This window comes from Nerophis ophidion, linkage group LG01 (genome assembly GCF_033978795.1).
Source record: "Nerophis ophidion isolate RoL-2023_Sa linkage group LG01, RoL_Noph_v1.0, whole genome shotgun sequence".
NCBI lineage: Eukaryota > Metazoa > Chordata > Actinopteri > Syngnathiformes > Syngnathidae > Nerophis > Nerophis ophidion.
In genome coordinates, this window is record NC_084611.1 from 2,802,308 (window position 1) to 2,826,056 (window position 23,749).

The window sequence follows — 23,749 nt, forward strand, 5'->3', positions numbered from 1 at the left end:
TTTAGTCATCAGTCAAGTTTATTGGATATCATAGAAAGGTAAAAGTGCTGAGTCATGACATTTGGTCACAGTTTCATTTCCACAAGAGGAGGAGTTCAAAACATTTTGACAAGACGTTCCCGCCCCCTGGCGAGGGGCGGGGCCTAAAATGGCAGCGAGCAGCATGAGGGAGGTGTCCATCAGAGGGGGAGGCGGGGCTGCCTCCACCTCCTGGAGCGCACCCTGAAGAAGAAGAAGAGGAGCATGAGGAGCAGGCAGGAGGACACGTAGAGCAGCACACACAGACTCATGTCCACGCCGGTGAAGCCCGCCGCCAAAGTCCACACCCCTCTGCCGGCCCCCGTTTGGGGGCGGGGCGGCGGACGGGCGCTCTGAGCCGCGTCCGGCGTGGGCGGGACGGCGGCGTGTGCGGAGGACAGGTTGTCGGCGCCGTAGTGACGCCGCAGGAAGCTGAGCACGTTGGTCATGTCCCAGACGTGGACGCCCTTCTTCTCCTCGTGACAGGACGGACATAGGGAGGGGCTAGGCCACGCCCCTTTGGGGAACAGGGGGTCTTCACTTAGAGAACCTGCAGGAGAACAACATGATGAGACAGAGTGTGTGTGTGTGTGTGTGTGTGTGTGTGTGTGTGTCGACGTCAGCACAATTTTTAACGGCACAATCGTTAGCATTCTAATGTTAGCATGCTAGCTTTTTTGCAAATTTTGCAAATGTGTGTGTAAATATTTTGTTCCTTGACAAATGATACCTGTTAGCATGCTAATGTTAGCATGCTAGCTTTTTTGCTAATCTTGCAAATGTGTGTGTAAATATTTTGTTCCCTAACAAACGATACCTGTTAGCATGCTAATGTTAGCATGCTAGCTTTTTTCTTAGCTAATTGTGTGGGTATTACCCGAGTCATTCGTCTGTACTTGATGCCGGCTAATGTTAGCATGCTAGCATTTTAAATAGACTTTTCAGGTAGACTATGTTAGCATCCTAATATTAGCATATTATGTTTTTTTGTTTTTTTGGACAAATTTTGCAGATACACACCTCAGTGTCAAATATTTGGTTCCTTGACAAATGATATCTTTAAGCATGCTAATGTAAGCATGCTAACTTTTTTCTTAGCTAATTTTGTAGGTATATACCCGAGTCATTTGTCTGTACTTGATGCCCACTAATGTTAGCATGCTAGCATTTTAAATAGATTTTTCAGGTAGACAATTGTTAGCATCTTAATATTAGCATGTTATGTTTTTTTGATTTTTTTGGGCAAATTTTGCAGATATACACCTCAGTGTCAAATATTTTGTTCCTTGACAAATGATATCTGTTAGCATGCTAATGTAAGCATGCAAACTTTTTTCTTAGCTAATTTTGTAGGTATATACCCGAGTCATTTGTCTGTGCTTGATGCCGGCTAATGATAGCATGCTAACATCTTAAACAGATTTTTCAGGTAGACAATTGTTTGCATCCAAATATTAGCATGCTAAGTTTTTTTGGGGGGGGGTTGGCAAATTTTGCATATATACACCTCAGTGTCAAATATTTTATTCCTCGACAAATGATACCTGTTGTCATGCTAATGTTAGTATGCTAGCGTTTTTTTGTGCTAATTTTGTAGGTGTACACCTCAGTCATACGTCAGTACTTAATGATTTTGAAACACATTTTTCAGGTACATGCCTCAGGATAAGATATTTGGGTACTTGACGCATGGTACAGTTAGCATTTTAGCATACCAAAATTAGCACGCTAGCTTTTTTTAGATCTAATTTTTGCAGGTATAATGAACATATATTTTGGTATTTCTCTAATTCTAACTGTGAGAACGCAATTGTTAGCATTTTTACATTGTACTGTTAGCATTCTAGCTTTTTTTTTGCTCATTTTGTGACTTTATGCTATCTGTTAGCATTTCAGTTTGGCTTTTAAAATCCACACAACATGTTTCTACCAAAATTTCCTTTTGTAGTAGTTTGTATTGTGCTGGTTTTGAAGGTGACAACTACTGTGTGTGTGTGTGTGTGTGTGTGTGTGTGTGTGTGTGTGTGTGTGTGTGTGTGTGTGTGTGTGTGTGTGTGTGTGTGTGTGTGTGTGTGTGACCTGCTAGTCTGGAGTTGACCATGTTGTGTTGTGTCCACAACCACAGGACTTCCTCTTGGGGAGAGTGGACGGAGGTCAAAGTTGAGCAGGACTTCTCAAAGTGTCGGCCACAGTCTTCACACCCGAAAAAGTTCTTCATGTAACCTCGCATGACCTTCAAGACTGGAGCGCCTTCAGCATCCAGGCCTACACACACACACGTGTGTTAGTACAATGTGTGTGTGTGTGTGTGTGTGTGTGTGTGTGTGTGTGTGTGTGTGTGTGTGTGTGAGAGTACCCGTGTTAGCCAGTGCACGAGGTGCGGCGTCAAGTTGGAGCGTCAGGACGTGGAAAAGAGTCCACAAAGCACACGGGTAACCACGCAGCCCTTCTCTGCTGCCTTGGCAACCAACCCAGTTAAGCCCCGCCCCCAAGAACACACCGGGGATCTGAAACACAAAGTCAGGTGCAGCATTTACGCGCACTAATTCGGAACGTTTACAAACACTGCAAGAACATTTACAAAGGCAGGAAGAACGTTTACAAACACACTAGGAATGTTTATAAACACATTAGGAATGTTTACAAACACTAGGAATGTTTACAAACACACAAAAAAAAATTACAAACACATTAGGAATGTTTGCAAACACACTAGGAATGTTTAAAAACACATTAGGAATGTTTACAAACACTAGGAATGTTTACAAACACTAGGAATGTTTACAAACACACTAGGAATGTTTACAAACACATTAGGAATGTTTACAAACACACAAAAAATGTTTACAAACACACCAGGAATGTTTACAAACACTAGGAATGTTTACAAACACACAAAAAATGTTTACAAACACATTAGGAATGTTTACAAACACACTAGGAATGTTTACAAACACACTAGGAATGTTTACAAACACACTAGGAATGTTTACAAACACATTAGGAATGTTTACAAACACACTAGGAATGTTTACAAACACATTAGGAATGTTTACAAACACATTAGGAATGTTTACAAACACTAGGAATGTTTACAAACACATTAGGAATGTTTCCAAACACACTAGGAATGTTTACAAACACACTAGGAATGTTTACAAAAACACTAGGAATGTTTACAAAAACACTAAGAATGTTTACAAACACACTAGGAATGTTTCCAAACACACTAGGAATGTTTACAAACACACTAGGAATGTTTCCAAACACACTAGGAATGTTTACAAACACACTAGGAATGTTTATAAACACACTAGGAATGTTTACAAACACACTAGGAATGTTTACAAACACACTAGGAATGTTTATAAACACACTAGAAATGTTTACAAACACACTAGGAATGTTTACAAACACATTAGGAAAGTTTACAAACACTAGGAATGTTTACAAACACACTAGGAATGTTTACAAACACACTAGGAATGTTTATAAACACACTAGGAATGTTTACAAACACACTAGGAATGTTTACAAACACATTAGGAAAGTTTACAAACACTAGGAATGTTTACAAACACACTACGAATGTTTACAAACACACTAGGAATGTTTATAAACACACTAGAAATGTTTACAAACACACTAGGAATGTTTACAAACACATTAGGAAAGTTTACAAACACTAGGAATGTTTACAAACACACTAGGAATGTTTACAAACACACTAGGAATGTTTATAAACACACTAGGAATGTTTACAAACACACTAGGAATGTTTACAAACACATTAGGAAAGTTTACAAACACTAGGAACGTTTACAAACACATTAGGAATGTTTACAAACACACTAGGAATGTTTACACACACTAGGAATGTTTACAAACACTAGGCATGTTTACAAACACATTAGGAATGTTTACAAACACTAGGAATGTTTACAAACACACTAGGAATGTTTACAAACACACTAGGAATGTTTCCAAACACACTAGGAATGTTTACAAACACACTAGGAATGTTTACAAACACACAAAAAATGTTTACACACACTAGGAATGTTTACAAACACACTAAAAATGTTTACAAACACTAGGAATGTTTACAAACACACTAGGAATGTTTACAAACACACTAGGAATGTTTCCAAACACACTATGAATGTTTACAAACACACTAGGAATGTTTACAAAAACAGTAAGAATGTTTACAAACACAGTAGGAATGTTTACAAACACGCTAGGAATTTTTACAAACACGCTAGGAATGTTTACAAAAACACTAAGAATGTTTACAAACACAGTAGGAATGTTTACAAACACACTAGGAATGTTTCCAAACACACTAGGAATGTTTACAAACACACTAGGAATGTTTACAAAAACACTAAGAATGTTTACAAACACAGTAAGAATGTTTACAAACACGCTAGGAATGTTTACACACACACGCACACAGTAGGAACGTTTACAACCACAGAAAGAACATTTATAAACACAAAATATTTGCAATCACAGTAGGAACATTTACAAACACATTAGGAATGTTTACACACGCGGCAATAACGGTTACAAACACATTAGGAACGTTTACAAACCCCTTAGGAATATTTACACACAGGTCAAAAATATGTACAAACAGCCATAAAACACTATGAACATTTACAGACACGTAAGGAATGTTTACACACAGAGTAAGAATATTTACAAACACATTACAAGTGTTTACAAACAGTGAGAATATTTACAAAAACATTAGAAATGTGTAGAAACAAAGTAAAAATATTTACAAACACATTACGGTTGTTTACAAACACAGTAAGAATATTTACAAACACAGTACAATGTTTACAAACACATTAGGAACGTTTACAAACATTAAAAAGCATTTACAAATACCTTATGAATATTTACACACACATTTGAAATATTTACAAACGCATTAAGAATATTAACCAAAAAACTGTAAGAACATAACACATTGGGAATATTTACAAACACACTAAACACATTTACACACACATTATGTATGTTTACAAATATTATACATATTATACAAATATTAAGAATGTTTGCACACACGGTAAGAACATTTACAAACACATTAGGAATGTTTAAAAACACATTAAGAATGTTTACAAACACAGTAAGAAGATTTACAAACCCATTTGGAGTGTTCGAACACACGGTAAGAACATTTACAAACATATTAGGAATGGTTACAAACAAAGTAAGAATGTTTACAAACACAGTAAACACATTTACAAACAGATTAACTATGTTCACAATATTTACAAACTCATTAGGAATGTTTACAAGCACAGTAGAAATATCTACAAGCATTAAGAATATTAACAAAAACAGTAAGAATATTTACAAACACATTAAAAACATTTACAAACACTTAAGGAATGTTTACAGAGATATAATTATAAACACAATGACAATATCTACACCGTGGGAACATTTATAAACATTAAAAACACAGTAAAAACATTTCAGAACACTTTGAGCACATTTATAAACACTTTAAGCACATTTATAAACACTTTAAGCACATTTATAAACACTTTAAGTACATTTATAAACACTTTAAGCACATTTATAAACACTTTAAGTACATTTATAAACACTTTAAGTACATTTCTAAACACTTTAAGTACATTTCTAAACACTTTAAGTACATTTATAAACACTTTAAGTACATTTATAAACACTTTAAGCACATTTATAAACACTTTAAGTACATTTATAAACACTTTAAGCACATTTATAAACACTTTAAGCACATTTATAAACACTTTAAGCACATTTATAAACACTTTAAGCACATTTATAAACACTTTGAGCACATTTATAAACACTTTGAGCACATTTATAAACACTTTAAGTACATTTATAAACACTTTAAGCACATTTATAAACACTTTAAGCACATTTATAAACACTTTGAGCACATTTCTAAACACTTTAAGTACATTTATAAACACTTTAAGCACATTTATAAACACTTTAAGTACATTTATAAACACTTTAAGCACATTTATAAACACTTTAAGTACATTTATAAACACTTTGAGCACATTTATAAACACTTTGAGCACATTTATAAACACTTTGAGCACATTTATAAACACTTTAAGTACATTTATAAACACTTTGAGCACATTTCTAAACACTTTAAGTACATTTATAAACACTTTAAGCACATTTATAAACACTTTAAGTACATTTATAAACACTTTAAGCACATTTATAAACACTTTAAGTACATTTATAAACACTTTAAGCATATTTATAAACACTTTAAGCACATTTATAAACACTTTAAGCACATTTATAAACACTTTAAGCACATTTATAAACACTTTAAGCACATTTATAAACACTTTGAGCACATTTATAAACACTTTAAGCACATTTATAAACACTTTAAGCACATTTATAAACACTTTGAGCACATTTATAAACACTTTAAGTACATTTATAAACACTTTAAGCACATTTATAAACACTTTAAGTACATTTATAAACACTTTAACCACATTTATAAACACTTTAAGCACATTTATAAACACTTTAAGCACATTTATAAACACTTCACGCACATTTATAAACACTTTAAGCACATTTATAAACACTTTAAGCACATTTATAAACACTTTAAGCACATTTATAAACACTTTGAGCACATTTATAAACACTTTAAGCACATTTATAAACACTTTAAGCACATTTCTAAACACTTTGAGCACATTTATAAACACTTTGAGCACATTTATAAACACTTTAAGCACATTTATAAACACTTTAAGCACATTTCTAAACACTTTAAGTACATGTATAAACACTTTGAGCACATTTATAAACACTTTAAGCACATTTATAAACACTTTATGCACATTTATAAACACTTTAAGCACATTTATAAACACTTTAAGCACATTTATAAACACTTTGAGCACATTTATAAACACTAAGCACATTTCTAAACACTTTAAGCACATTTATAAACACTTTAAGCACATGTATAAACACTTTAAGCAAATTTATAAACACTTTAAGCACATGTATAAACACTTTAAGCACATTTATAAACACTTTAAGCACATTTATAAACACTTTAAGCACATTTATAAACACTTTAAGTACATTTATAAACACTTTAAGCACATTTATAAACACTTTACGCACATTTATAAACACTTTAAGCACATTTATAAACACTTTAAGCACATTTATGAACACATTGAGAACATTTCCAAACACTTCTAACCTTCATCTTGTTGTCTACCAGGTCCAGGACAGCTTGGTAGGGGATTTGTTGCAATGGCAGACTGTGCAGCCAATCAGAGAGGGTCTCCATGAGCTTCACCACTGGACCCCCACCTGGATACAACTACACACACACACACACAATACATGTCCGCCGTGTTTTGTCTCGGCAGCATGACGCTGTGAAGATGTCAGCTGCTAATAATCACTGAGTTGGGTGTTACCTTGGCGACCAAGGTGACAAAGTCCTTAAAGACCCTCAGCTCCTCCCCCTGCAGTGTGGGATGACTGGCCAGCTCCACTCTCAGCAGGTAATGCAGGGCTGACTCCAGATCAGCTGTGTACACCTTGGAGCTTTTGAACACACACAGTTAGTATTGAGGATTGCAGAAAGATGGCTGGTGTCCAGGTGAGCGGTGCACCTGTCAAAGTGTCTCCAGGTGTTGGAGGAGTGTGGGGCCGAGGGTCCCTCCCTGCTGGGCGAGCGTGCACTATTCCACCTGCGATGGACGCCTGGCAACGTCCTCAACAAAGACGTGAAGAAGAACCTCTGTCTCTTTTCACTGAAAAACAACACCAGCATCCAAAAAGGCCACACTGTGTGTGTGTGTGTGTGTGTGTACTGACGCGTGCAGGTGTGCGTGTGTCCCGTTGGGGTGCAGCAGGTAGACGGAGGGCAAGGCGGAGGTGTTGAGAGCGTCCAGCAGGAGGCGATCTGAGCTCAGCGCTCTCCTCACGTGCACGCCCGAGTACTGCAGCAGGTCCAGGGTCACCTGACCAGCAATCAACACCAAATGTGACCACGCCCACTAACACCTGGGATGGTTCGGCGGGTGTCCTACCTCTCGGCCAACGTATGACTCCGCCTCCTCCACGATGACGGCGGAGTAGTCACTTGACCTTTGACCCAGCAGAGGAAGGATCTGCGCAGAGCTACACACACACACACGCACGCACGCGCACACACACACACGCACGCACGCACAAACACAGTGACTGCATGTCGCCATGGCAACAGGCTGCTGTTGTATACATCAGAACTGTCCAAACATTTTCATGTATTAAAACAGGAATAAATATATTTACTATTTCAATATTTGTATGCAGTAAGACAGGAATAAATATATTGTTTCAATATTTTATGAAGTAAAACCGGAAGAAATATATTTACGATTTCAATATTTTATGTAGTAAAACAGGAATAAATACGTTTATTATTTTTATATTTGTATTCAGTAAAGCAGGAAATATATATATTTACAATTTTAATATTTTTATGCCGTAAAACAAGAATAAATATATTAACTATTTCAAAATTTTATGTAATAAAACAGGAATATATTTACTATTTCAATGATTATGTAGTAAATTAAATATATTTATTATTTAAATATTTTATGTAGTAAAACTGGAATAAATATATTTACGATTTTAATATTTTTTATGTAGTAAAAAGGGAATACATTTATTTACAATTTTAATATTTTTATGCCGTAAAATAAGAATAAATATATTAACTATTTCAATATTTTATGTAATAAAAAAGGAATAAATATATTTACTATTTCAATGATTATGTAGTAAATTAAATATATTTATTATTTCAATATTTTATGTAGTAAAACTGGAATAAATATATTTACGATTTTAATATTTTTTATGTAGTAAAAAGCGAATACATTTATTTACTATTTCAATATTTTTATGTAATAAAACAGGAATAAACGTATTTACTATTTTAATATTTTTTACAGTAAAACAGGAATGAATATATTTATTATTTCAAAACTTTATGTAGTGAAACATGAATAAATATATTTACTATTTCAATATTTTTAAGTAGTAAAACAGAAATAAATATATTTACTATTTTAATATATCTATGTAATAAAACAGGAATAAATAGATTTACTATTTCAATGTTTATGTAGTAAAATAAATATATTTATTATTTCAATATTTTATGTAGTAAAACTGGAACAAATGTTTACTATTTTAATATCTTTTATGTAGTAAAAAGGGAATAAATCGATTAACTATTTCTATATTTTTATGTAGTAAAACTAGAATAAATATATTTACTATTTCACTATTTTTATGTAGTAAAACAGGAATAAATATATTTACTATTTCAAAAATGTTATGTAGTAAAACAGGAATAAATATTTACTATTGCTATATTTTTATTTAATAAAACAGGAATACATATATTTACTATTTTAATATTTTTATGCAGTAAAGCAGGAACAAATATACTTACTATTTCAAAACTTTATGTAGTGAAACATGAGTAAATATATTTACTATTTCAATAGTTTTAAGTAGTAAAACAGGAATAAATATATTTAATATTTCAATATATCTATGTAATAAAACAGGAACAAATGGATGGATTTCAATGTTTATGTACTAAATAAATATGATTTCAATATTTTATGTAGTAAAACTGGAATAAATATATTCACTATTTTAATATTTTTTAAGTAGTAAAAAAGGGAATACATCTATTTACTACTTCAATATTTTAATGAAGTTAAATTTAAATAAATATATATACTATTTCAATATTTGTATATGCAGTAAAATAAATAAATATATATTACTATTTCAATATTGTTTTTTGTACAAAAAAAACAATAAATATATTTACTATTTCAATATTTGTTATGTAGTAAAAGTAATTAATATATTTACTAAAATATCCATCCATCCATTTTTTTACCGCTTATTCCCTTTTGGGGTCACGGGGGGCGCTGGCGCCTATCTCAGCTACAATCGGGCGGAAGGCGTGGTACACCCTGGACAAGTCGCCACCTCATCGCAGTTTACTAAAATAGTTCAAATATTTTAATGTAGTAAAAGTAATAACTTTCACTATTTAATGTAATAAATATATTTACTATTCCGACATTTTTCATATAAAAGAGTATTTTTAAAGCAGCAATACGTAACAGTCGTGTGTGTGGAAATCAAAAGTTTTGGGACACGATGATGTCACTGTGACAGACCCACGCCAACACTGGACCAGCAGGCCTGTTCTGTGGGGACGGTCCTCCACCTTGCCGGGGAAATGTGTCCCAGATGATGCTGGTCCTGATGTGGTTCTGGTTCTGGTAGCAGAACACTAAAGCAGCTCTACGTGTCCAACTCTGGTCATGGACAGAACTTTGAGACTGACTGGGTGTCCACTTTGGGGGACTTGGTCTCTGCCATATGGACATGGCCCTGGTTCTGACACAAGCCCAAGACTTGGTCCCACACAGACGTGTCAGACACACACACACACACACACACACTGTTGTGGTGTTTGGTACCTCCAGGGTTCTAAAGGTGGACAGTGATCCGGTAAATGTTCTCGGGTGTGGTTCTGCAAGATGTCCACCATCAGCCGTCTCATGGACTGCACCTGTCTGTCTGCACCTGTCCACACACGGCAGGGAGACAGGTAAGAACTGTATGGAGGCTCAGATGGGACACAATTCAATCAATTGTCATGAATTCAGTAGAATTGGATCTGTTATTAAATGTGCTATTCATTTATTTTGTGTCAAAGTCCATTTCATTTTTTTTTTTAAATAAATGATTTAATCCAAACATTTAATAACATTTTAATTAAAAAAAATATTTATTATATTATGGTTATGATTATTTTGTTTCAGGCTTGTTAAAGAAGTTCTTTGGAGGAACATGTGGAGTAAGAATAAGTCACTTACATAACCCTGGGTCTTTGTTCTGGGATTTGGTGAAAATACCGGAGGACCTCAGGATCCGTGTAAAAGCAGCTCAGACAAATAAAAAAGCCATAAAGGCGTTCAAAAACTCCCCGAGATGGACAGAGGGAGCCAATGGGGCGACTTTAAAACTGGTGTAATGTGCTCCCGCTCTCTGGTCCTCGTCAGCTGACTTTTGTAGGTCGTGCTCGACTTCTGATGTTCTTTTCGGGATGGCCCGAGAGCATTACAATAGTCTAAAGCGGCATGATTTATAATGTAGAACTTGTAACTTTCACCAAGTCAGAGGCCATGCAGCAGCTCAGTTTATCTGCTAGTTAGGGATTTAACAACATAACTAATACTTGGTTAATATCCAGGTCCTATAATAACAATATAACTAATACGTGGTTAAAATCCAGGTCGTATACTAACAATATATCTAATAATTGGTTAATATCCAGGTTCTATAATAACAATATAACTAATACTTGGTTAATATTCAGGTCACAGATTATAAAAGGAGTATTGTTGGTGCTGTTTGGATGTTTTTAGAGGCTTTTATGTCGCAATAGATGACTCCCGTTAGCCACATTTTACTTGCTCTATATTACAAATTACAATGCATGAAAAAGAGAAAAGCATATATGTTCTTGTCTTCCATATGGATTGTGAATCCCTTTAAGTCAGGTGTGTCCAAATGTGGCCCGCCTGCGTCTTCAGTGAGGCCCACTGGACGTCACCAGCTTATTAATATTAATACGGCATTTGGCCCGTCTGCGGCCTCGTTTAGAATAAACAGTAGTCCAATTTGGGCTAATTTTTGTGACCGTCATGAGAACAACATGAGCATATCTGGTCAATGACCATACATTCTACATTTGAAATGAACATGGCACAGCATTTACTTGTAGGAACCAATCCAAAAAAATCCCATGTCCAATCACCAGAAAAATGTTTAAATGACACCCATTTAAATCTAATGTAATCCATGATGGGGGAAATGCAAAACACTCGTTTCCCACTTACATCACCCAATCCACACTTACATCACCCAATCCACACTTACATCACCCAATCCACACTCTCCACACTTACATCACCCAATCCACACTTACATCACCCAATCCACACTCTCCACACTTACATCACCCAATCCACACTTACATCACCCAATCCACACTTACATCACCCAATCCACACTTATATCACCCAATCCACACTTACATCACCCAATCCACACTTACATCACCCAATCCACACTCTCCACACTTACATCACCCAATCCACACTCTCCACACTTACATCACCCAATCCACACTCTCCACACTTACATCACCCAATCCACACTCTCCACACTTACATCACCCAATCCACACTTACATCACCCAATCCACACTCTCCACACTCACATCACCCAATCCACACTCTCCACACTCACATCACCCAATCCACACTCTCCACACTCACATCACCCAATCCACACTCTCCACACTCACATCACCCAATCCACACTTACATCACCCAATCCACACTCTCCACACTTACATCACCCAATCCACACTCTCCACACTCACATCACCCAATCCACACTCTCCACACTCACATCACCCAATCCACACTTACATCACCCAATCCACACTCTCCACACTCACATCACCCAATCCACACTCTCCACACTCACATCACCCAATCCACACTTACATCACCCAATCCACACTCTCCACACTTACATCACCCAATCCACACTTACATCACCCAATCCACACTCTCCACACTCACATCACCCAATCCACACTCTCCACACTCACATCACCCAATCCACACTCTCCACACTCACATCACCCAATCCACACTCTCCACACTCACATCACCCAATCCACACTTACATCACCCAATCCACACTCTCCACACTCACATCACCCAATCCACACTCTCCACACTCACATCACCCAATCCACACTTACATCACCCAATCCACACTCTCCACACTTACATCACCCAATCCACACTTACATCACCCAATCCACACTCTCCACACTCACATCACCCAATCCACACTTACATCACCCAATCCACACTCTCCACACTCACATCACCCAATCCACACTTACATCACCCAATCCACACTCTCCACACTTACATCACCCAATCCACACTTACATCACCCAATCCACACTCTCCACACTCACATCACCCAATCCACACTCTCCACACTTACATCACCCAATCCACACTTACATCACCCAATCCACACTCTCCACACTCACATCACCCAATCCACACTCTCCACACTCACATCACCCAATCCACACTTACATCACCCAATCCACACTCTCCACACTCACATCACCCAATCCACACTTACATCACCCAATCCACACTCTCCACACTTATATCACCCAATCCACACTTACATCACCCAATCCACACCCTCCACACTTACATCACCCAATCCACACTCTCCACAATTACATCACCCAATCCACACTTACATCACCCAATCCACACTCTCCACACTTATATCACCCAATCCACACTTACATCACCCAATCCACACCCTCCACACTTACATCACCCAATCCACACTTACATCACCCAATCCACACTCTCCACACTTATATCACCCAATCCACACTTACATCACCCAATCCACACTCTCCACAATTACATCACCCAATCCACACTTACATCACCCAATCCACACTCTCCACACTTATATCACCCAATCCACACTTACATCACCCAATCCACACCCTCCACACTTACATCACCCAATTCACACTTACATCACCCAATCCACACTCTCCACAATTACATCACCCAATCCACACTTACATCACCCAATCCACACTCTCCACACTTATATCACCCAATCCACACTTACATCACCCAATCCACACTCTCCACACTTACATCACCCAATCCACACTTACATCACCCAATCCACACTTACATCACCCAATCCACACTCTCCACAATTACATCACCCAATCCACACTTACATCACCCAATCCACACCCTCCACACTTACATCACCCAATTCACACTTACATCACCCAATCCACACTCTCCACAATTACATCACCCAATCCACACTTACATCACCCAATCCACACTTACATCACCCAATCCACACTCTCCACAATTACATCACCCAATCCACACTTACATCACCCAATCCACACTCTCCACACTTACATCACCCAATCCACACTCTCCACACTTACATCACCCAATCCACACTCTCCACTCTTCACATCCAATTATATGAATCATTAATTATAGTTCCATTAAAATATTATATGTATGTATACCGATACTACTATAGTACCGCAATACTAATGAATCAAAAACGGTACTATACCGCCTCTAAAAAGTACCGCCACCCTGCCCCCACCTTTTTTTTTTAAAACGGGCAGACACCGTGTCATCGCGTGGTGACATTGCTGGTTTTACTGAGCAGAGGAGCATGTTCGGCAGTGCACACACACAGAGTACTTACAAGCAGACACAATGTGTAGACAGAAAAAGGGGAATGGACGCATGTTGGTGTAAAAAGTCAAGATAAAGGTGAAGTTATAACTCTGAAACTCCCTCAGTGAGAGCTGCTTTAACACATGGCAAGCTAGCTAGCAGCTAACTACCATCCAGTGTTTTAGCTACTTCTAAATCACTAATCCTGGTCTCCATTATTTAAGAACTAAGATGCAATAATAAACATATATTTAATGTACCCTAACATTTTTTTTTTTTAAATAAAGACAAAAATGACATTTTTTGTGGTCCCTTTTATTCAGAAAAGTATCAAAATATTGGTATCGGGACAACCCTAGTATAATTATATATACATATATACATATATATATATATATATATATATATATATATATATATATATATATATATATATATATATATATATATATATATATATATAAATACATGTTTACCCGTATGTACAGTATATGTACATACATACTTGCTGTGGGCATTTTGATGATTGTATACAGTGGTGGTCAAAAGTTTATATACACTTGTAAAGAACATCATGTCATGGCTGTCTTCAGTTTCCAATCATTTCTACAACTCTTATTTTTTTGTGTTAGAGTGACTGGAGCACATACTTGTTGCTCACAAATGTTTTTTTAATATGACATCACATGGACGAAGATAAGATGATAGACGGATGGATGGATGGATGGATGGATGGATGGATGGATGGATGGATGGATGGATGGATGGATGGATGGATGGATGGATGGATGGATGGATGGATGGATGGATGGATGGATGGATGGATGGATGGATGGATGGATGGATGGATGGATGGATGGATGGATGGATGGATGGATGGATGGATGGATGGATGGATGGATGGATGGATGGATGGATGGATGGATGGATGGATGGATGGATGGATGGATGGATGGATGGATGGATGGATGGATGGATGGATGGATGGATAGATAGATAGATAGATAGATAGATAGATAGATAGATAGATAGATAGATAGATAGATAGATAGATAGATAGATAGATAGATAGATAGATAGATAGATAGATAGATAGATAGATAGATAGATAGATAGATAGATAGATAGATAGATAGATAGTACTTTATTGACTCCTTCAGGAGAGTTCCCTAGGGAAAACTAAAAGAAGACCTTCTGGAGGAAAGTTCTGTGGTCAGATGAAACAAAAATGGAGCAGTTTGGCCACAATACCCAGCAATATGTTTGGAGGGGAAAAGCTGAGGCCTTTAATCCCAGGAACACCACACCTACCGTCAAGCATGGTGGTGGTAGTATTATGCTCTGGGCCTGTTTTGCTTTAAATGGGACAATGAAAAAGGAGGATTAGTTCCAAACCATCAGGCCGGAGGTTGGGTCTTGGGCACAGTTGGGAGTTCCCACAGGACAATGACCCCAAACACCCCTCAAAAGTGGTAAAGGAATGGCTGAATCAGGCTAGAATGAAGGTTTTAGAATGGCCTTCCCAAAGTCCTGACTTAAAGGTGTGGACAATGCTGAAGAAACAAGTCCAGGTCAGAAAAGCAACACATTTAGCTGAACTGCAGCAATTTTGTGGTGAAAAATGTAAACAGAAGCTTGTGGATGGCGACCAAAAGCACCTTATTGCAGGTAAACTTGCCAAGGGACATGGAAGCAAATATTAACATTGCTGTACGTATACTTTTGACCCAGCTCACATTTCCAGTAGAGCCATAATAAATTCATAAAAGAAGAAAACTTCATGAATGTTTTTGTGAGCAACAAGTATGTGCTCCAGTCACTACATCACAACAAAATAAGAGTTGTAGAAATGATTGTAAAGTCCAGACAGCCATGACATGATGTCCTTTACAAGTGTACGCACACTTTTGACCACCACTGTATATTGTTACTTTACACACGGTCAACTTTCGGCCCCTGGACAAATGCTTTTAGTCCAATGTGGCCCCCGAGCCACGCAGTTTGGACACCCATGCTTGAAGTATATGTTGATCTACCGTATTTCCTTGAATTGCCGCCGGGGTGCTTATTCATTTAAAACCTCTTCTCACTCCGGCACTTACCAAAGGCATGCGGTAAATTTAGGCCTGCGCCTAAAATTTGAGTGTGATGTAAGGATATCATCATGAAAAGCACATTTAATAAAAAAAATGTTACTATGGTCTTACCTTTACTTATAAATGAAGTCCATGCTCAGCTCCTTCTGATCAAAAGCATCGATAACTTGTTTATAGAAGTCTTCCTTATCTTTCTTCAGTTTTAAAAGTCTCTCCGTCTCGATGGAGATCTTCCTTTATTACCTCCGGCTTCGATTAAAAGTCCAGTTTAGAAAACTGTTTTATTTTACATATGTAATCCTCCATCTTAAAAGTGCGAGCGAGAAGTAAAAATAAACGATGGCTGCTTGTTGTCACTTCTTCTGCAGCCGAGTAGTCGCAAGAAGGATCACTAGCGCCCTCTACCACCAGGAGGCGGGAGTCATTTATCCATTTTCTACCGCTTATTCCCTTTTTTGGGGTCGCGGGGGGCGCTGGCGCCTATCTCAGCTACAATCGGGCGGAAGGCGGGGTACACCCTGGACAAGTCGCCACCTCATCGCAGGGCCAACACAGATAGACGTACAACATTCACACTCACATTCACACACTAGGGCCAATTTAGTGTTGCCAATCAACCTATCCCCAGGTGCATGTCTTTGGAAGTGGGAGGAAGCCGGAGTACCCAGAGGGAACCCACGCATTCACGGGGAGAACATGCAAACTCCACACAGAAAGTTCCCGAGCCTGGATTTGAACCCAGGACTGCAGGAACTTCGTATTGTGAGGCAGACGCACTAACCCCTCTGCCACCGTGAAGCCAGTCATTTAATGACTCATATTTGACACACGCAGCTACGGTATATTAATAAAACATAGCCGCTTACTGTTCTTTTTAGCATATTCAATAGCTTGGACCTTAAATCCTACTGAATAGCTCTTAATCTTCTTCCCTTTATGCCATTTCAAATGATTGAAATCAGCCTCCTCCATTTTGAAAATGATGACAGGTGAAGTGTCACTCGTGACGTGACGAGTTTGACCCGGGGGATATTCTAGACATGCGCTAATAAAGAGAATATTTTGCGAAACGAGTTTGACCCGCCGTTAATCCTGAGGCGGCGGTAATGCTAAGCATGCGCTAATTATTTTGCGAAACGAGTTTGACCCGGCAGTAATTCTAAACAGGTGCATACTTTATACCCGGCGGCAAATCGGGTACAGTGAGTACACATTAGGTGTGTGGGATGCTGCTCACCTCTGTAGCTCGTCCCTTTGTCCGTGGGTGGACAGTGAGCGTGGAAATACTTTGGACGGAGAGACCACATAAGTTGTTTGTTATCAAGTAAATAAGAAGTTTTTTTATCAAGTAAATAATGGGCGGGGGTTACTCACTTTAAATGTCGGGTAAAACTTGATGTTGTATTCTTTGCAGGCGTCATAGTTGTCTTCCTGTGCACAGTCCAGCACGGCCATGTTGATCACCTGCTGCCAGTCTGACACACACACACACACACACACACACACACACACACACACACACACACACACACACACACACACACACACACACACACACACACACACACACACACACACAAAGTGAGAAAGTGTCCATCTGTCACTACCTCTGTCCCTGGGGACCAGTCAACTGCACACCAGCTGCTTTCCAGACAAAGACACGTTCAAAATTCCTACTCTTTAGTGCAAACTCCAAGTAGGAGCTGTTGTGTTCACACCAAGATGTCAGCAGTATTTACGTAGAAGTAAAGTGAGTTGTTCCTCAATGTTTCACATGAGGATTGTTAACAAAGGCAGTAAGAATGTTTACAAACACACTAGAAATGTTTAAAAAAACAACAAAATTAATAAATAAACATGGTAATAACATTTACAAACAGCGACAATGTTTACAAACACTTTAAGAACATTTATATACAACGTTGACAAACCCCTCAGACTGTTTACAAATACAGTAAGAACATTTATAAACAGTTAAGAACATGTAGACAGAGTAAAAACATGTTTAAACACTAACGGTAAAAACGTTTACAAACACAGTAGGAAAGTTTATAAACACAGTAGGTGCATTTAGACACAGTAAAAACATTTAGATTGTTTGTAAACACAGCAAGAACATTAATAAACACTGTAAGAACATTAATAAACACAGCGAGAACAATTACAAATATATTGGCAACATTTTGGAGCAAGTAAAAACATTTTGGAACACAGTGAGAACATATCGAAACAACATTTACTAAATACTTCTAGAATGTTTACAGACACAGTGGGAACATTTATAAACACTTAAGAACATTTAGCCACGATAAAAACATGATCAAACAAGTAACGGGAGGAATGTTTACAAACACAGTAGGAACGTTTATCAACACAGTAAGTGCATTTAGACACAGCGATAACATTTGTCAACACAATAAGATCATTTATAAATACAGTAGGAACAATAATAAACACAGTAAGAACATTACTAAACACAGTGAGAACATTACTAAACACAGTAGGAACATTAATAAACACACTGAGAACATTAATAACACAGTAACAACATTGATAAACACAATAGGAACATTAATAAACACAGTAAGAACATTAATAAAAACAGTGGGAACAATAATAAACACAGTGAGAACATTAATAAACACAAAAGGAACAATTATAAACAAAGTAAGAACATTACTAAACACAGTGAGAACATTATTAAACACAGTGAGAATACTAATAAACACAAAAGGAACAATAATAAACAAAGTAAGAACATTACTAAACACAGTGAGAACATTATTAAACACAGTGAGAATATTAATAAACACAGGAAGAACATTACTAAACAAAGTAGGAACATTAATAAACAAAGTAGGAACATTGATAAAAAAAAGTGAGAACATTAATAAACATATTAGGAACATTAATAAACACAGTAGGAACATTAATAAACAATGTAGGAACATTGATAAACACAATAGGAACATTAATAAACAAAGTAAGAACATTAATAAACACAGTGAGAACATTACTAAACACAGTGAGAATATTAATAAACACAGTAGGAACATTAATAAACACAGTGAAAACATTGAAAAACACAGTGAGAACATTAATAAACAAAGTAAGAACATTACTAAACACAGTGAGAACATTAATAAACACAAAAGGAACAATAATAAACAAAGTAAGAACATTACTAAACACAGTGAGAACATTATTAAACACAGTGAGAACATTAATAAACACAGTGAGAATATTAATAAACAAAGTAGGAACATTAATAAGCAAAGTAGGAACAATAATAAACACAGTGAGAATATTAATAAACACAGGAAGAACATTACTAAACAAAGTAGGAACATTAATAAACAAAGTAGGAACATTGATAAACAAAGTAGGAACATTAATAAACAAAGTAGGAACATTGATAAACACAATAGGAACATTAATAAACACAGTGAGAACATTACTAAACACAGTGAGAACATTATTAAACACAGTGAGAACATTAATAAACACAGTGAGAATATTAATAAACACAGTGAGAACATTAATAAACAAAGTAGGAACAATAATAAACACAGTGAGAATATTAATAAACACAGGAAGAACATTACTAAACAAAGTAGGAACATTAATAAACAAAGTAGGAACATTGATAAACAAAGTAGGAACATTAATAAACAAAGTAGGAACATTGATAAACACAATAGGAACATTACAAAACACAGTGAGAACATTAATAAACACAGTAGGAACATTAATAAACACAGTGAAAACATTGAAAAACACAGTGAGAACATTAATAAACGAAGTAAGAACATTACTAAACACAGTGAGAACATTAATAAACACAAAAGGAACTATCATAAACAAAGTAAGAACATTACTAAACACAGTGAGAACATTAATAAACACAAAAGGAACTATCATAAACAAAGTAAGAACATTACTAAACACTGTGAGAACATTAACAAACACACTGAGAACATTAATAACAGTAAAAACATTGATAAACACAATAGGAACATTAATAAACACAGTAAGAACATTAATAAAAACAGTGGGAACAATAATAAACACAGTAGGAACAATAATAAACACAGTGAGAAAATTAATAAACACAAAAGGAACAATAATAAACAAAGTAAGAACATTACTAAACATAGTGAGAACATTATTAAACACAGTGAGAACATTATTAAACACAGTGAGAACATTAATAAACAAAGTAGGAACATTAATAAGCAAAGTAGGAACATTGATAAACAAAGTGAGAACATTAATAAACATAGTAGGAACATTAATAAACACAGTAGGAACATTAATAAATAAAGTAGGAATATTGATAAACACAGTAGGAACATTAATAAACACAGTGGGAACATTAATAAACACAGTGAGAACATTAATAGACACAGTGAGAACATTCATAAACACAGTGGGAACATTAATAGACACAGTGTGAACATTATTAAACACACTGAGAACATTAATAGACACAGTGGGAACATTAATAGACACAGTGAGAATGTTATTAAACACAGTGAGAACATTAATAGACACAGTGAGAACGTTATTAAACACAGTGAGAACATTAATAAACACAGTGGGGACATTAATAAACACAGTGAGAACATTAATAAACACAGTGGGGACATTAATAAACACAGTGAGAACATTAATAGACACAGTGAGAACGTTATTAAACACAGTGAGAACATTAATAAACACAGTGGGGACATTAATAAACACAGTGAGAACATTAATAGACACAGTGAGAACGTTATTAAACACAGTGAGAACATTAATAAACACAGTGGGGACATTAATAAACACAGTGAGAACATTAATAGACACAGTGAGAACGTTATTAAACACAGTGAGAACATTAATAAACACAGTGGGGACATTAATAAACACAGTGAGAACATTAATAGACACAGTGAGAATGTTATTAAACACAGTGAAAACATTAATAAACACAGTGAGAATGTTATTAAACACAGTGAGAACATTAATAGACACAGTGAGAACGTTATTAAACACAGTGAGAACATTAATAAACACAGTGGGGACATTAATAAACACAGTGAGAACATTAATAGACACAGTGAGAACGTTATTAAACACAGTGAGAACATTAATAAACACAGTGGGGACATTAATAAACACAGTGAGAACATTAATAGACACAGTGAGAACGTTATTAAACACAGTGAGAACATTAATAAACACAGTGGGGACATTAATAGACACAGTGTGAACATTAATAGACAGTGAGAACGTTATTAAACACAGTGAGAACATTAATAAACACAGTGAGAACATTAATAAACACAGTGGGGACATTAATAGACACAGTGTGAACATTATTAAACACAGCGGGAACATTAATAGACACAGTGAGAACGTTATTAAACACAGTGAGAACATTAATAAACACAGTGGGGACATTAATAAACACAGTGAGAACATTAATAGACACAGTGAAAACATTAATAGACACAGTGAGAACGTTATTAAACAGAGTGAGAACATTAATAGACACAGTGAGAACATTAATAAACACAGTGAAAACATTAATAGACACAGTGGGAACATTAATAAACACAGTGAGAACATTAATAAACACAGTGAAAACATTAATAGACACAGTGGGAACATTAATAGACACAGTGGGAACATTAATAAACACAGTGAGAACATTAATAAACACAGTGAAAACATTAATAGACACAGTGGGAACATTAATAGACACAGTGGGAACGTTATTAAACACAGTGGGAACATTAATAGACACAGTGAGAACATTAATAAACACAGTGAGAACGTTATTAAACACAGCGGGAACATTAACAGACACAGTGAGAACGTCATTAAACATAGTGAGAACATTAATAGACACAGTGTGAACATTATTAAACACAGCGGGAACATTAATAGACACAGTGAGAACGTTATTAAACACAGTGAGAACATTAATAAACACAGTGGGGACATTAATAGACACAGTGAGAACGTTATTAAACACAGTGAGAACATTAATAAACACAGTGAGAACATTAATAGACACAGTGAGAACATTAATAAACACAGTGGGGACATTAATAAACACAGTGAGAACATTAATAGACACAGTGAGAACGTTAATAAACACAGTGAGAACATTAATAAACACAGTGAAAACATTAATAGACACAGTGAGAACGTTATTAAACAGAGTGAGAACATTAATAGACACAGTGAGAACATTAATAAACACAGTGAAAACATTAATAGACACAGTGGGAACATTAATAAACACAGTGAGAACATTAATAAACACAGTGAAAACATTAATAGACACAGTGGGAACATTAATAGACACAGTGGGAACGTTATTAAACACAGTGGGAACATTAATAGACACAGTGAGAACATTAATAAACACAGTGAGAACGTTATTAAACACAGCGGGAACATTAATAAACACAGTGAGAACATTAATAAACACAGTGAGAACGTTATTAAACACAGTGGGAACATTAATAGACACAGTGAAAACATTAATAGACACAGTGGGAACATTAATAGACACAGTGGGAACATTAATAGACACAGTGGGAACATTAATAAACACAGTGAAAACATTAATAGACACAGTGAGAACGTTATTAAACACAGTGAGAACGTTATTAAACACAGTGGGAACATTAATAGACACAGTGGGAACATTAATAAACAGTGAAAACATTAATAAACACAGTGAAAACATTAATAAACACAGTGAAAACATTAATAAACACAGTGAAAACATTAATAAACACAGTGGGAACATTAGTAGACACAGTGGGAACATTAATAGACACAGTGAGAACGTTATTAAACACAGTGGGAACATTAGTAGACACAGTGGGAACATTAATAGACACAGTGAGAACATTAATAGACACAGTGGGAACATTAATAGACACAGTGGGAACATTAATAGACACAGTGAGAACGTTATTAAACACAGTGGGAACATTAGTAGACACAGTGGGAACATTAATAGACACAGTGGGAACATTAATAGACACAGTGGGAACATTAATAGACACAGTGGGAACATTAATAGACACAGTGGGAACATTAATAGACACAGTGGGAACATTAATAAACACAGTGAGAACGTTATTAAACACAACGGGAACATTAACAGAC

At 36.1% G+C, this 23,749-nt stretch overlaps 1 protein-coding gene across 1 annotated transcript in view; it reads right to left on the reverse strand.

The window, feature by feature from the left end:
* The window catches only part of qsox2 (quiescin Q6 sulfhydryl oxidase 2), a 24,320-nt gene continuing 571 nt past the window's right edge, over positions 1 to 23,749 (reverse strand). The window contains exons 2-12 of the mRNA XM_061893741.1: positions 17,951 to 18,051; positions 17,814 to 17,862; positions 10,608 to 10,713; positions 8,136 to 8,226; positions 7,921 to 8,066; positions 7,716 to 7,856; positions 7,518 to 7,647; positions 7,295 to 7,417; positions 2,375 to 2,525; positions 2,098 to 2,283; positions 1 to 568 (exon numbers count right to left, since the gene is read on the reverse strand). Of these exons, the coding sequence (XP_061749725.1) occupies positions 180 to 568; positions 2,098 to 2,283; positions 2,375 to 2,525; positions 7,295 to 7,417; positions 7,518 to 7,647; positions 7,716 to 7,856; positions 7,921 to 8,066; positions 8,136 to 8,226; positions 10,608 to 10,713; positions 17,814 to 17,862; positions 17,951 to 18,051 (1,613 nt within the window). The 3' untranslated portion in view covers positions 1 to 179. The remainder of the gene's footprint in view (positions 569 to 2,097; positions 2,284 to 2,374; positions 2,526 to 7,294; positions 7,418 to 7,517; positions 7,648 to 7,715; positions 7,857 to 7,920; positions 8,067 to 8,135; positions 8,227 to 10,607; positions 10,714 to 17,813; positions 17,863 to 17,950; positions 18,052 to 23,749) is intronic.